This window comes from Suncus etruscus, chromosome 9 (genome assembly GCF_024139225.1).
Source record: "Suncus etruscus isolate mSunEtr1 chromosome 9, mSunEtr1.pri.cur, whole genome shotgun sequence".
NCBI classification, from domain to species: Eukaryota; Metazoa; Chordata; class Mammalia; order Eulipotyphla; family Soricidae; genus Suncus; species Suncus etruscus.
Genome location: NC_064856.1, coordinates 72701060 through 72717622, shown reverse-complemented (window position 1 = coordinate 72717622; position 16563 = coordinate 72701060). Strand labels below are relative to the sequence as shown.

Below are 16563 nucleotides of genomic sequence, written 5' to 3'. Positions count from 1 at the left end.
TGAGGCTTCATAAAGTTGCTTCATTTTATATTTATCAGACTGTTGGAAATAAGAAAGTCACTCTGAGCAGTATAGCTTGATGCAGATACATAATACTTATTAATGTATTCATTCAAGTATCATTGAAAACTTCAATACATGGGCATAGTATGACTTCAAGTATTTAAATATTCTCTCTGATAATGTAGATAAATAAATAGATGCTTTCTTTCAATACTGCAGTAGTGTGTCCAGGACTCAGGGATTGCCAGAAAAATGTATAATTATACTAAAGATAAAGTAGGCATCAGAGATAGCATCTCAAAAGTTAAAAAAAAACAGTTAAATTAACACAGAATATTAAAAGATTAGGAAAGATGTAGAAAAATACTCCGTAAATTAATAGAATACTTCAGGAAGAGAAAAACTAAAATGTTTACTCTGTTAATTGGCATTTTACTCTCCTTTCCCAGGAACATTTGTGATAAAAAAAAAGTACAGATTAATTAGATACATATTTTGGCTTATTCTATTTATATGTAGTTTAAGTTTTTACTTTTTTCTGACAATAAAAATGCTATTATTCTAATTACTCTAATATTTATTTTCTTTAAAGTCTGACAGTACAAGCAAAATGATGTGAGTTGATAGATTATGGATGATTACATAATAAAATTATCTACTAATAAAAATAAGCATTTAATCAATGACACAAAACCTCAAATTATTCAGCATGTTTGAATTTGTGTGATGGTATAAAAATGAAATATAAGTGAAGAAATGATTAAATCTGTATTTAAAGTCATGTTCTTGTGACTTTGAAAACAATCTATGATTATTTTGTCTTGCTAAAATAAAGGGTATTGCATTATTTAATGTATATTTTTCAATTTTTTATGAAATATGTCATCTATCACTTCTCAGCCTTTTGGCTAAGATTAAGTGTACTAAATATGTCATCTAACAACATTAAAATTGTTCAATTTTCTTTTAATTTCGAAGTGTGGGCTAAATATATGGTTATCTATAGTATAGTGATTAATTGTCTAGATTCTGAAAATGTAGTATTTGAGTTTGCTATTTAATGCTTTGAAAATGTATTTAGTAACCTTATCTGAAAAGTGATAACAATGGTAGTAACTTTCATATTTGTATTGTTGAAAAGGAAAAATGTATTAATACATATAATATTTTCAAAAATTATAGATTTGTTTTATTTGTAAAAATGCCTCATAAACATTTTATTTTATGAGATGTTTACCAAATATTTAATATTGAGATTAAAATATTGTTCTTTACAAAGTAGTAAAAATATTTTAAATAGGTACTTTGTGAATTGTATATATTTTCTAGCCTTTTTGTAAGCTACAAAACATTTAGTAAAAGAAAGATAATAAAATAAATGTTTAGTTAATAAAATAAATCAAGTTAATAAAAAAAGTAGCATCCCTTAGTTCCAATATGGGAAAATAAGTATGACACAAAATCAAAATGAATGAGAAAATAAGTCTGGATGCATAGTTTTGTACTATTTTCCTACAGCACCCCCATTCTAATGATTGGAATATTCTAAAAGTAGCAGAAAGATAATTCTGTAGCATAGAAAGTCAGACTCTTGTTTCTCTTTTTTTTATTTAATATTATTTTATTTTACATCACTGAAATTTCCATAAACATTGTTTAGTTTTCTAACAAAGTCTAAAGGAATTTAGAGTATTGTGTTATAGAAAATGATTATATATATAGGAGAGAAAATGTTTTGTTTTATTTTTGTTGTTGTTGTTTTTTGTTCTGGGGCCACACCCAGCAGTTACTCTTGACTGATTTCTTCTGTACTCAGAAATCACTCTCGTGGTCCATCCTAGGCCAGCCGTGTGCAATTCAAACTGTCAGAGATAAATTGTGTATGAGGCATCTATTTAGAATTATTATAGTTCTCTGTAAGTTGTACCCCCTTTTTTATTTGGTCACAAGTGGTGATACTCAGGGGCTCCATATAAGATACTGGGATCGAACCCGAGCCAGACGCATGCAAAGCAAATGCCCTACCCACTGTGCTATCACTCATGCGCCAAATTTGTAACTTTTTGATATAGGTAAGTAGGTGTAGTAGAATGATGGTAAAGCAAATTGAAAAATGAAGAAGAAAAAATAGTGATAGGAAGAATGGGAGAATATATTGTGCATATGATTTTATCCAATTTAGTCCTTTACAGATTTATTTGATTGTTTCAGAAATTCAAATAGTTTATTTCTTTTAACCTAAGGTCTCTTTCCGATCACTCCATTTCTCCATTTTATTTTATTTTATTTTATTTTATTTCAAAAAGCACTTCAACTATATTTTATTTAGGTTTCTAACATTTCCCCCCAACTTTTATTTTAAAATGGTCTCTGTGAGGAATAGCTAATAAATCAAGTAAGTAAAGGATTGAGGAGACATACTTACTTATAAAATAATATTTTCTGTCGAGTTCATAGTACAATGTATGGTCCAATGTATCCTCCCACATGTTTAGACATTACTACTATTAATAGTAATGACAATAATAATAAAAATCATAGTATATTAATTATTACTATATCTGTGAGAAAGACAGCAGAAAGAGTATCATAGGAAACATTATTCTGAGGCTGTAGGAAACAACTAATTAATTAATGGTACATGTAGTTTTTATGTTTTCAAAACATATTTTAAAAGGACATAATAGAATAAAGTAAGTATTTTATACATTATACAAATCTAAAAGCCAAGTTTTAAAAAGTTATGCAGCATTACTATATAATCGATTCTTACATTAGATATATATGATGATAGTAGTTGTTTTTTCAATTTTTGTTTCTGTTTTTATCTTGGCTCTTAAAATACACTTAGAGGTGCTTACTCTTTACACAGAGACAACTCCTGTCAGGGCTTGTTTTTTTTTTCCCTTTTTTTAAATATAATTTTTATTTTGATCATAGTGGCTTACATATTGTTGACAATAATATTTTAGGTACATATTTACATAAAATCAGGAGGGATTCCCATCACCAATTTGTCCTCCCTACATCTCCATTTTTGTCCTACCTCCCATATCCTCTACCCTCACCCCCAGGGCTGCTAGAATCTGTGGTCCCCTCTATACCTAGCCTACTACTTAGTAGTCTTGCACTACAGAGACAACTCCTGTCAGGGCTTGTTTTTCTTTCCCTTTTAATGTCTAAATTTTTCTGAGATTTTTTGATTATTGTATTGTAATTATAATTCTTCCACTTAGTAATTAATTTTGATACATTTAGTAAATTATTTATACTTCCTAAACCTATATTAATTTTCTTTTTTTTTTTGGTTTTTTTTTGGGGGTCACACCCGGTGATGCTCAGGGGTTACTCCTGGCTATGTGCTCAGAAGTCGCTCCTGGCTCGGGGGACCATATGGGACACCGGGGGATCGAACCTCGGTCCATCCAAGGTTAGCACAGGCAAGGCAGGCACCTTACCTCTAGCGCCACCGCCCGGCCCTATATTAATTTTCTAAAAGTGAAACTAACATTAATTCCTTCACAAAATTGTTTGGAACAGTGCCTATTTAAACTTTGTGCAAAACAATACACCTAAAATAGTTATAATAAGTCCTTTTTTTTTTTTTTTTTTTTTTTTCTTCTTCTTTGGGCCACACCCAGTAACGCTCAGGGGTTACTCCTGGCTATGTGCTCAGAAGTTGCTCCTGGCTTGGGGGACCATATGGGACACCGGGGGATCGAACCGCGGTCCGTCCAAGGTTAGCGCAGGCAAGGCAGGCACCTTACCTTTAGCGCCACCGCCCGGCCCCTAATAAGTCCTTAATAATGCAGAACAATTGTACTAATGTAAATGAAAGTCACAATTATATTTAATTATTTTGTTCATTAGTCAAAACTGTTTTAAATAAATTCAGTGAATATAAGAAATGTATTATTTCTAGAGACCTTTTAGAATCTAAGATTATGAAAATTAAAAATGAGACAAAAATCTTTGTAGCTTTATAAAATATACATTTCTAATAGAATATTTTGACATATGATCAGATGATTATATATAAACAAAAATTATAAACCACTAATTAATACAAAAGCACAGCTACAGAATTATGTTTGTGTGTGAGAATGTTCCTTGGAGGTCCTCCTTCAAAAAATAATAATGTGGGTAGGATTCAGCTTCCCTAGATAGAGAGGTTCTATATGATATTCTGTCTGGGAAGTATATGAAACGTGTCTGAGATAAGGATATCTCTAAACAATTCTGAAAATACTTTAATGCTGCAAAATTCTGCCATAAATTAAATATATTCTATGTAATTTAAAGTCTTTGTGGTTCTTCTAAAATTAAATATCTTCTACGTAATTTATTTATTTATATAATTTTTTTCTACACCATGCGGTGCTCTGGGGTTTCTCCTTGGCTCTGAGGACCATATGGGATACCGCTTAACAAACCTGTACCATTTTGGTTCAGTCATGTGCTAGGCAAATGCCCTATCACTGTGCTACCACCCTTCTATGTAATTTAAAGACCTTCTGGTTCTCCTTCTAAAATACTGTTTAAGTACTGTACTAACATTATAAGGTGAAAGAAGAAAAGACAATCAATATATAAGAACAAAAACTATTGAATCAAAAGTGGCATAAAAGAATAAGAGGTCCTCACATTATAAGGAAAAAGTCAGTTTCAAGCCTGAAAAAGGGAGTCAGAGATTTGCATGTTTGTGGTTTTAAAAAAAACATATAAAACTAATTAAAATCACAATTTTTAATTGGCAGAAACTGGATTGGATAGTTAGAGAAATAGAAAAGAAAAATCTTGGGCCAGAGAGATAGCATGTAGGTAGGGTGTTTGCCTCGCATGCAGAAGGATGATGGTTCAAATACCGGCATCCCATATAATCCCCCAAACCTGCCAGGAGTAACCCCAGAGCGCTGTCACTGTCGGGTGTGACCCAAAAGCCAAAAAACAAAAAGCAAAACAAAAAAAAAAGAAAAGAAAAATAATTTTTATTATTTTAGTCATAGTGGTTTATAAAACTGTTTGTTAGTGGCAGGTTTTCTTGCATATATCAATCCAGCATCATACTATAGACAATAATCCCAGGATCTCCCTAACTACACCAGTGGCAAACTTCCTGCTGATGACCGGTTTTGTTTCTTCTGCATGTGAGAATTTGTTATAAACCTACTATGATTTTTATATCCTATGTGTGTGAAAGATCCTTCTGCATCTTTTACTCTTTTTTCTGACTACTTCAACACAGTACACTGCAGAACCATACATATAGCATCAAATTGCATGATTTTATTTGAAAGCTGAGATGTATTTAATAGTATACAGGTGCCCTGGTTCTTAATCCAGTTAGCTGTTCTTGGACACCTGTATTATATCCAGATATGCTATATTGTGAGTAATGTTACTATGAACATAGGTACTCAAATATATTTTCTGAATAGTTTTGGGGTCCTTGAGGTAGATCTTGAGATGTAGAATCATAGAATTATTTGTGAGCTCAACATCTAGTTCTGAAGGAAGTGTTCAAATTAATTTTTAATAACATCATTTGAGTCTTAAATCATAATTTCCAATAAATTTAATCATGTGATCACAGTACAAAATATTTTATAAATATTCAACTTTTCAATAGGTTTATAAGGTTGAAGATTGTCAGATATTTAATACTGATAGAAAGAACTCCAAATAGCTTATTTTTAGTCATATAAATTGGTTGAATAAATATAATACTATTGTATTTACTATTTAAACTATATAAGTGATTATAAAAGTACCAGAACTTTTTGGTAATTTCTACTAATGTATACAGTACATAGATATCCCTTAGTAATATTATTTTGGCATATGCTACTTCACATAGCAAATGAAACAATACATTAACTATTTTTGGGGGGCTTTTGGGACACACCCAGAGTCACTCAGGAGCTACACCTGGCTCTGCATTCAGAAATTGCTCCTGGCAGGCTTGAGGGACCATATGGGATGCCAGGGATCTAACTTGGTTCCATCCTAGGTTGGCTGCATGCAAGGCAAATTCTTTACTAATGTGATATAATTCTGGCCCCTATTAATCATTTTTAAAATTATTTTACATGCTCAAGAAAATTTGGAATTGATAAATCATCAAAAATTATTTAAGAGAATCATTTTAATTTATTATTATTAATTATTGTATTTAAACACGGTGGCACAAGGTTATTAACAAGGCTGCTAAGTTAAAGTTGGTTTTTTTTACACATAAAAATAGATCAGAATTGACTTTCAGTCATAATATATAAAACCCAGTGTACATAACCAGTGTACAATTCCCACCACCAATGTACCTCGTTTTCCTTAAGAATCATTTCTTTTGAGTCAATAAGGTAATCATAATTCATAAAATTATATGTAAACACATTTGCCAGTGACGCAGTAGCCAATGTTAAGTTTTTATTTTAACTTACATCCTTTTATAGGGGTTTATGTGTGTTCAGTTTATTAAAATTTCTATACTGTTAGTTTATAATATATATGTAGTTAGTGAAGCAATTATATTCATCTTTCAAGCATGCTATAGTTATTATCTCCCCAAAGTACCATTATCTGACCACCACAATTCTTTAGACTCTGCTCAATCAATTTTTCCTTCTCTCATATCCCTGGTAACTCTGGTCCTTTGTTCTGAGTCTAGGAGTTGATCTTGATTTTTAATTACTGATTTTTGAAGTAAATATTCCTTCATGTAGCCATATATGTCACAATATTCCATTTTTCATAAATATTGACAAATACTTTATAAGTTACATAAGCACAATGAACTGTGACAATATAAAAGTTAGTTTTACCATTATGAAAAAATATCTTTTTGTATATTTGCTCATTGATTCTTAAGAATTTGTTGAAACATAAAGAAAATTCTAACTTTCAACAACATAATTTTAGATTTATACTTTATATCTTCAAAGTAGCAGGAATATTTCAAATTTATTATATCTTATTCATTCTGAACATATTTCATATATACTTCAAGGGTGGAGAAACCCTGTATCTCTTAGGCCAAGGGAATTTTCTTTCTAATCTCACCAATATTTACTCTGCCTATGCAAAACAAAAAGAAGCAAAATTAATTTTTTTAGTTATTATTGTTGTTGGGTTTTTTTTCAGGTTTTACTTTTTGTGTGCGTTTTTGTTTTGTTTGTTTTGTTTTGTCATGGTGGTCTGTTTTGTTTTTATTTCAGGACCATGGTTATTGTTTGGTTGTTGTCTTTATTGCTGTGGTGCTTTTCAGGTTTTTGCTTAATTTTTTTTGTATTGTTGTTGTTCTTGTTTTTTTCCTTTTACCCTTTCTTCTCTTAAATCGATATGTATAGTCTCTAGAAGGACTCCTCTCATTTTTTTGCTTGTTTGATTTTTGCCGCCCCCTTTTTCTTTCCTTTAAACAGAATCACATAACTTGAACCATCTTGTTCTGCCTATTAAATTGAAGGGGAAATAATGGAGGGTACCAAGACCAAACAGTTGTATGAACATTGAGTAGAAATAAGAAAATGATCAAACTTAGGTACCAAATCCAAAGCCAATGACAGCAGAATCGATACCCAATCTACAGCAAGCTAGACACAGAGAGGACCACTTATACTAGCAGCCTAAGGGGGCATGGAGGGGAATATGGGATGCATGCTAGAAACAGGGGTGGAGGGAGAATAACATTGGTGGTGGGAATGCCCCTGATTCAATTTCACTATTTACCTAAAATATTACTGTGAATGATATTGTAATCCACTTTGGTTAAATAAAAATTATTAAAATATATATTCAAAATAAAAAAATTCTTGTTTCACACTACTAGTACGACTAACAAGAGGTCAGTTGAAGTAATATATTTTTCTCTTTTTGGTGGGGGGTCCACACACAGTGGCACTTAAGGGTTACTCCTGGCTCTACACTCAGAAATCACTCCTGGTAGGCTTAGGGAACCATGTGGGGTGATGGAAATTGATCCTAGATTGGTCCTGAGACAGCCACATGTAAGGCAAATGCCCTACTTGCTGTGCTATCATATGGTCTCAGGATTAACATATTCTTTATGCTACTCAAGGCATTGTAAAATTGACTAAAGTGTTCTGTAGATAGCCATAATCAAATAACTATTCATTGTTATGTCCCAAAACAGAGAACTTATTTTTATGGAAGTTGGGTCAAGTATTACTTGGTTTTATGAATAACTGTATTCTCTGATTACCTTTAAATGGAGCCTATACATAAGACTATGAAAATATAGAGGTATTATCATTTATTATATTTCAAACTCGTCCCAATCTTACAGTGAGCATTCATTTACCTAACAATATAGATTCTATATAGTTGGGGAAAAAATCAACAGAAGCTGGGAGTACAAGTTGGAGATAGGTATGCTGCACCCAATCATGACCTTTTTTACAAGTATTAATAATTAAAATTCATAAAAGATGAAAATTTTGTTAAACTAACTAAAATATTACAAAAATATGAATGAAGAACTTAATAGTAAATCAGATACACACTAATGGGTCTGTCACAAGGCATGTACACAAAGATAATCTAATATCTTAGGTTAAAGCAAAACTAAGAGAAAACATGAATTAAAGGTCTAAAATTAAAACAGGGGTCTCAAACTTGCAGGCTGCGGGCCGCAAATGGCCCTCCATACAACATTTTGTGGCCCTGCCCTAGAGTAATCTTTTTTTTTTTTTTTTTTTGGTTTTTCGGGCCACACCCGTTTGATGCTCAAGGTTTACTCCTGGCTAAGCGCTCCGAAATTGCCCCTGGCTTGGGCGGACCATATGGGACGCCTGGGGATCGAACCGCGGTCCTGATCCTTGGCTAGCGCTTGCAAGGCAGACACCTTACCCTAGAAAAATCTTTTTTGTTTTGTTTTGTTTTAGTTGTTTGAGACACCCCCCCCCCCAATGTTCAAGGCTTACTACTGACTTTGCACTCAAGGATCACTCCGACTTTGCCTCCTCTGCCCTGCAAGTACATTGCGTTTGAGACCTCTGGATCATCCCATAGGAAGGTTGACTAAGCACGGGGATAGTAATTATGATCAGTATATAATTTAAAAAAACACCTGAGAGCACATAGAGGGGAAAATATAGCAGGACATAATCTCATATTAGAAGCTAAATATAGGAAACCTAAAACATAAGATAAAAAATAAATTTTAACAGTAATAGAGAATAATAATTTTTTGAGATTCCCACATGGATGTGAAATTTCTTTGGTGTCTAACTGATACAACTATTAGGGAAAATTGACACCTGTTCCTCCAAGACACAATTGAAATAGGAAGGATTAAAAAAATATTAGGGAAAAAAGCTGAAGTTGAAATACATATTTGCTGTAAATACACACATTTCGTTGTGCCTCTTTACCCTCTGAATTCCTTATATGTAGTCTTAGGTGGCTTAACCTTCATGACTTGAATGCAATCCTGGGCTGCCCAGCCCAGTAATATTATACTCCTTCTTAGGTTTGAACTTTATGTTGACCCATGTTTGGATTCAAAGCAACTGAGTCACTTGAATATATCAGTCATGTTTGTTTGCTATTTTATTGTCTATATTTCACACTGACTGGATTGTAAGGTCACTCACTGCAATCTCTACATCTACTAGAGTATTATCTATGTTGCTAGTTTTTGTTTTACTACTGAGCTCACATAGTTGCAATTCTGCCCCCAAAACACCTGAGTATCTTTATTTTTACAAGTATCTTTCTTGAAGCCTGTCATCTAAATATTATTGAAGGCTAACTTTCAATTTTGGATATTGAATTCTATATAGCCTCCCTTGACAAAGTCCCTAGCAAATTTCAAACACACAGCATTGTTTTATTATATTTTATAATTATGCTATATTCTGCTTTATCAGAACTTACATCTATACTAAAAGTATATAGTTGCTAAGACAAAGACCTTAGTTCTCATCATAAGAAAAATATTAATGTTTTAAAAGTACTAAATATTAAACTTACTATGAAAATGACTTCAACAAACATGAAATAACAATAATATTTAAAATAAATAAAATGTTTTATATGAATGTATATTAATAAAACTGGGTAAAAGTAACTCTAATTCCATATTTTTCAATGGAATATAAAAACCACCATAAAAAGATAGCAAAAGAATTCTTACCCAATTCATTGTTTTAGACCTGAGATTAAATTTTCCCAACACTAGCAGTTTTTGCTCTCATTTTATTGCTATATTTTCTATTTCTTGCTTTACTTTGTATTTAAAATTGGTATTATTTTCCTTGACATGATAATACTTCCCTTTTATCATATTCTTTCTTCATTGAATCCTCTTAAAATTAATATGTCCCTATAGTGGCACTTTCACACATTTACAACCTCACAGATCTTATATGTCCTAAGTAAATGCATCATGATCCAAATTTGATAGTCCTAATTGAGAGACTATGTAAAATTATTTGACTTTAAAACAGAGACTATTAAGATTCAAGTACTACCCTGGCCCCAAATTGCTTTCTGTCACTCACAACTGCCTAAATCCAATGCTCTAAGGAAAATGAGCTTATAAAGAATAAGTTGTGGGTTGAAGCATAGGTCTTATCTATGTAGACATAAAAAGAATAAATGAAACTATAAACTTGCAGGGCCAATGACCTGGAAGACTGCAGATAGAATTCTGTCTCCCAAAGACTGAGTGATGATATTATTAAACAACATCTGGCAGAGACTTTAAAAATCTACACCCCTTTTAGGTTCACATTAGCTACTGAGGAAAAAGCAATCTTCCCTTCATATGGTGAGGAGGAACAACTTCAGCTGAAGTCTTGAAGGACTTCAGGGGCCTCTGTGGTAGACTGGCTGATAGATGGACGGAAGAAAACATCTGAAATGCCTAGAAGGCCACCGAATGGATTTTTGCCTAGGAAGATATGCAAGTCATTCATGTGAAGAATATTGAGATCCATCACTACCATTTTTCCCTTCTAGGGGAATAAAAAGCTGCATTCTGAAAAATGAAATGAAAGAAAATAATTAAACAAAGCTATAGTCTTGTATAACCTCATGATAGTTTTTTTTTTTTCTTTCTTTTCACCATGCACTGTCGCTCATTTCTTGACTTGATTTAAATTTCTTTTAAGGGAATCAGAATGATAAGCAGCAAATCCCACTAGATGCCACTAGATGCCAGTAGCATGCCCCTTTCAGTTTTGACAGTCTCCATGTATCTCCACATATTGCCTATGGCCCAGGAAAAAATTGTTCTTGCTTTTATATACTTGTGTTAAAATCCCTGCTAAAATCCCTCTAAGGCCCTTTCATTTTTGTATGTTCTATTATCTTCTATTGCCTAGAGAGACATTCTTGAATTATCAATAGATTAAAAATTATTCCTAAAAATATATAGTTAAGGATAATAAGATATGGTTAAGGGAAATGGTGACCTGAATTTATAAATTTAATGTATGCTTCTCTAAGAAATCTAGATTTGCGTATATGGTTCCCTTTTAGATGAAGTTTCATTTTCTTATAAAGTAATAGCTTTCACTATTATATTAAACTACACAATAAATAGCATGAAGACAAAAATTTAATTTGCTTGGTACCTAATGGTAGCATCACTATTTAGGTGATTTGAATATTACATATCTTTATTATCACAGAAATGTTCTTCAAATTTTTCTTCTGAATTCTTTATTTATGATTCTTTATCTTTCTTTTTCTTTTATTTTCTTTTCTCCTTTTTTAAATTTTGTTTTCCTCTTCTCTTCCTCTCAAGATCAGAAACATGTTGTGTTGATACATTAAAATTTTATGAAATATTGAGTTAAAAATCAACAACTAAGATACGAATAAATAGAATAGGGGGCCGGAGAGATAGCATGGAGACAGGCAGGGCATTTGTCTTGAATGCAGAAGGACGGTTATTTGAGTCCCGGCATCCCATATGGTCCCCAGTGCCTGCCAGGAGCAATTTCTGAGCATAGAGCCAGGAGTAACCCCTGAGAGTGACTGGGTGTGACCCAAAACCCAACCCCCCCCCAAAAAAAAAGAATAAGAAAAAAATCTTAAAATTTTTCTTATTTTTTAAGATTGAATTATAAAAATTAGAAAATCAGAAGAGGTTAATCATAGGTAAGAAAAATGTGACTTTAAATTAAAAAGCTTCCCAAAATAAAATTTAGAACCAGATGAATTTACTGATTAATTCTACCTATTCTCAATGATTTAATACCATTCTTTTCCAAAAGGTTGCAAAACCTACACCTTCTGTCTCTTTTTGTAAGGCCCTTCCCAGCAGAGTTTGGTGCCTCTAAGATAATACTCAGACATGCAGTGCCTCTGAGTCACCAAGACCCTATGAGTAATGCTGGGAGAAAGAGAAGAGTCATGTGATAGTAGGCATTAAACTTAGGGCTCAGCTCCATCCCACTGAGCTACCTGTTTGATCCCCTATTGTTTCTGAGGCTGATATACTAATGTCCATAGACTGATGCTAAATTAGGGCTAATATTTCACCATTCAAAATATTTACAAGGCAATCATTTTGAGGAACATAAATACAAAATCCTCAACAAAATATTAGTAGCACATAAAATCATTATACACCACTGTCAAATGAAAATTTTTCACTGACACAAGTTTAATGCATACAAATCAAAATGATATAACAGATAAACATTATTACAGGTATTTTTATCCGTTGTTTTTAATCCCTATATAAAATAAAGCAATTTCATAAGATATATATATATATACGTATATATATATAACTCTAAAGCAGCCAAATATATAATTAGAAATTACAAATTAATCTGTACAGAAAAGTTACAGGTTATAAAGTAAATATGTAAAAATACTACATGTATATATATGTAAAAATGAAGCAGCTGGAGAAATATAGAAAAATATGATTTACAAAATCAATAAATGACTAAAATACTCAAACTAAACAAAGAACTTAAAAGTCTAGAATAGTGTAAAGCATGAGAGTATCGTGCACAACAAAAGATATAAAAATTAAAATATATTTCTGTGGTGCTCTTCAGGTTTCTGGGGTTGATTTTTTTGGTATTATTTTTATGTTTTCCTTCCTTTTTCCCTTTCTTTTCTTAAACTGATTTTTATAGTTTCTAGAAGGACTCCTCTCATTTTTTGCTTTTTTTAAATTTTGCCCCTCACCCTTTTCTTACCTTCAAACATAGCCACATAATGTGAACCATCTTGTTCTACCTCACAAATTGAGGGGAAAATAATGGAGGACACCAAGAACAAACAGTCGTATGAACATCGAGTTGAAATAAAAAATGAACAGACTTAAACACGATATCCAAAGACAACTACAACAGAAACGATACCCAGTCTATAACAAGCTAGATACAGAAAGGACCACTTATATAAGCAGCCCGGGGGGGGGGGGGGAAACAAGGGAGGGGTGATATGGAATACATGCTGGGAACTGGGGTGGAGGGAAGACAACATTGGTGGTGGGAATGCCCCTGATTCAATGTCACTATGTATCTAAAGTACTACTGTGAATGATTTGTAATCCACTTTGGTCAAAATAAAAATTATTAATAACAAAAATAAAGAATAGTTAACTGAAAAAAATATATTCAGTTGAACATGGATCAGAAAAAAATAAAATGGTTAAATGAATAGATAGTTTCAGTGCGAATGTTACCTAATTCTCTTTGGAATTTTAGAAATACAGAAAATCAAACAAAACATTGTAAAACTTGTATGGAATTCCTAAAGTCACCAAAATAGCTAAAACAATCCTGAGATAAAAGTGCAAGTATAGAGGCTATGTGCTTTCTGATTTTAAACTATACTAGCAGAACTACATATGAAAACATCTTGGATTAAAAAAAAAAAAAGAAAAGAAAGATCAATAGAATACTATTGAAAGTTCAGAAAACGCACTCACATATGAACAACTGATTGACAAGAAATAAATTAAAAGTGTAAAATTTAGCAAAAGAGTTTCTTCAAAGAATGCTGACAAAAACTGAGACACTAACTGCAAAATAATGACATTATACCATTTTCTTACACCATATACCTTTTTTTCTACAGAATGAATTAAAGACTTGAATATAAGACGTGAAATCCATTAACTATAGAGAAGAAAAACTCTTCATCAAAGATATATCTTTGGGTATTTATTTACAGCACAGAGAAAATAAATAGAAAAGGTTAATAAATAGGACTACATCAAACTAAAACAAAAGTAGTAGGGAGAGCGCTTGTCACGTACAGAGCCAACCCAGGTTCAATCCCTGGCCCCCTATATGGTCCCCTAAGCACCTCCAAGAGCAATTTCCTGCGCACAGAGCCAAGAGTGAGCCCTGAGTGTCCAGGCAGGGTCCCGAAATGAATAGAGCCAGAAACTGCTCGGAAGCACCAAGTCTCACCATGCTGATGGCAGAGAAACTCCCGCATTCGCATCACCATCCAGGACCGCAGGCGCAAGTTCTGCTGCATCTGAGAGCTGCGCAGGTCCAGAATATGGATTCTTACAATACACCAGCATCAGCTATCAGAAAAAACGCATCCTCAAAGCTCAAAGACTGCTCATTCGAGAATACCTATTTGCAGAAACGCTTAAACTCGGTCAGGAAGCAGAACCACTTTCTCACCACTCCACAGCTCAGGAGGCTCCCCCAGTGCTCACAGCTGCAGGAAAATCTTGATCCTCAGAAGGTTGCATTTCTTCTTCAGAAGCAATGGACTTTATACAGCTTGACTCCCTTACATAAATTCTCCTATAGCAGCCTGAAGGAGTATTCTAGACTTCTGGGTGCATTTATTGCTGCGGAAAAGCAAAAAGGGATTGCAGTGGAAGTTGGGGAAGACTTCAACTTCAAAGTGATTTTCTCTGTTCTCCTGGGCATGAAGGGCACCCCCAGGGACCCAGAAGCACTTCTCATCCAGATTCTGTCCAAATCGCAGCTTCCAGCCAAGGGCCAAGAAGAGAAAGTGCTGTGGAGTGGTTGGTTCTGCTGTGCATTTGGAGACAGCCTTCTGGAGACCGTTCCAGAAGATTTTACAAAATCATCATTAAAGAGGCAGTTTAGTGAACAGGAGAAGTAATTTTTAGTATATATATTATATATCAGACAAAAGTTAACATCCAAAATGCATGACTTCATTATCTTAACAAGAAAGAAACCAATGTGATTTAAATATAGGCAGAAGCTCTAAATATTTTACAAAAAAAAGACATATAGATAGATAGACAAAAGAAGGAATTTGTACATAACTAAACCAGGTTCTAACCCCAACATCTATATGTTCCCCAAATCTGCCAGCAAAACCATAGATAAAACCTGAGTTCCATGACTGAATATGGCCCCAGATATTTATTTTTAAAGAATTTGCTTTTAATTGTGTTTAGTTTGATAGTTTCATACCAGTGTTAAGGAATGTGTTGGGCTTCTCAAGAAGTGCTCAAGGAGCTTGGAGTCATTCCCAAATGTACTCAACTAACTACACCCATGGGGTCAGTGGGTTCAATACTGGACTGGTGATGTAGTTTAATTTGGGCCCAGCCTTACAATTGAACTAGAAGGTCCATCGTTGCTAGTGCTCTGGAACCTCTAGTGCTACAACACAGAAGTGCCTAAGTGTCCTGAAGTGCTCAGGATCAGATCTGAGTCCTTGCATATCCAAGTCATGTATTTTTGACCCCTGAGTTAAATTCTAAGCTCTACTACCCTGCTTATTGTAACTTGGTAAATGTTTTTCCTTAAAACTCAAGGTAGTAATATTGCAAGGTAACTGAATTTATCTTCATAAAGTAAGCCTCCTGTGTACTGAAGGATTAAGCTTACTTTTATTAAAAGCTACAATTAGAGGTCAACAAGTATTGCTTTCAGTCTCTGTTTAAGTAAGGATAATGGTAATTGTGTTATTGTGTCTCACAGGACACTGTCAGTAAATGATAGTGATTAGGAAGCCCCTGTGAAGTTTGAAGCAGGAACTCCCTCTGATTTACAAATCAGAGAATTTGAATTCAGAGAATAGTGTAGAATTCTTTGACAGAGTGGTTTGTGTTTTTCCCTGTTGTTTTCTTTATAGTACAATAAAGTGCCATAAGTATACTTTTTCATTAAAATATAGTTTTTTCATAGTTTCTAGTCAAATATTTTTAGATTACTCTAAAATTTATAAATTTTATTTATAAAAAGAGTGTATTCTGTTTTTATAGAAATATGTTGTTTTTTATTTTTTATTTTAAAAATTAGTTATTTTGACTAACCACCATTGCTTCTGAAATTAGGAATGATGGTTATTCGTAGGTTTATAAGTCTACTGCCATATTTTACTCAAGATTTGCTTTTAAGGGTAAGAAGTACAATGGGAAAAACACTTGCCTTATACATAACTGAAATAGGTTCTAAAACCAACATCAATATGATCCCCCAAATCTGCCAGCAGAACCATAGATAAATCCTGATATCATCACTGAATGTGGCCCAAAAGATGTCTTTTAATTTGCTTTTAGTTGTGTTTGGTTTGATAGTTTCATACCAGTGTTAAGCAACCAGAAAGACTCTGTAAGTC

General features: G+C 33.0%; 1 protein-coding gene across 1 annotated transcript; it reads left to right on the top strand.

The window, feature by feature from the left end:
- Window positions 1-14505: 14505 nt before the first annotated feature.
- LOC126018576 (centromere protein L-like) lies at window positions 14506-15090 on the top strand. Its single transcript, XM_049780689.1, has one exon. It carries the CDS (start codon window positions 14506-14508, stop codon window positions 15088-15090), a length of 585 nt encoding a protein of 194 aa, XP_049636646.1.
- The last annotated feature ends 1473 nt before the right edge of the window (window positions 15091-16563 follow it).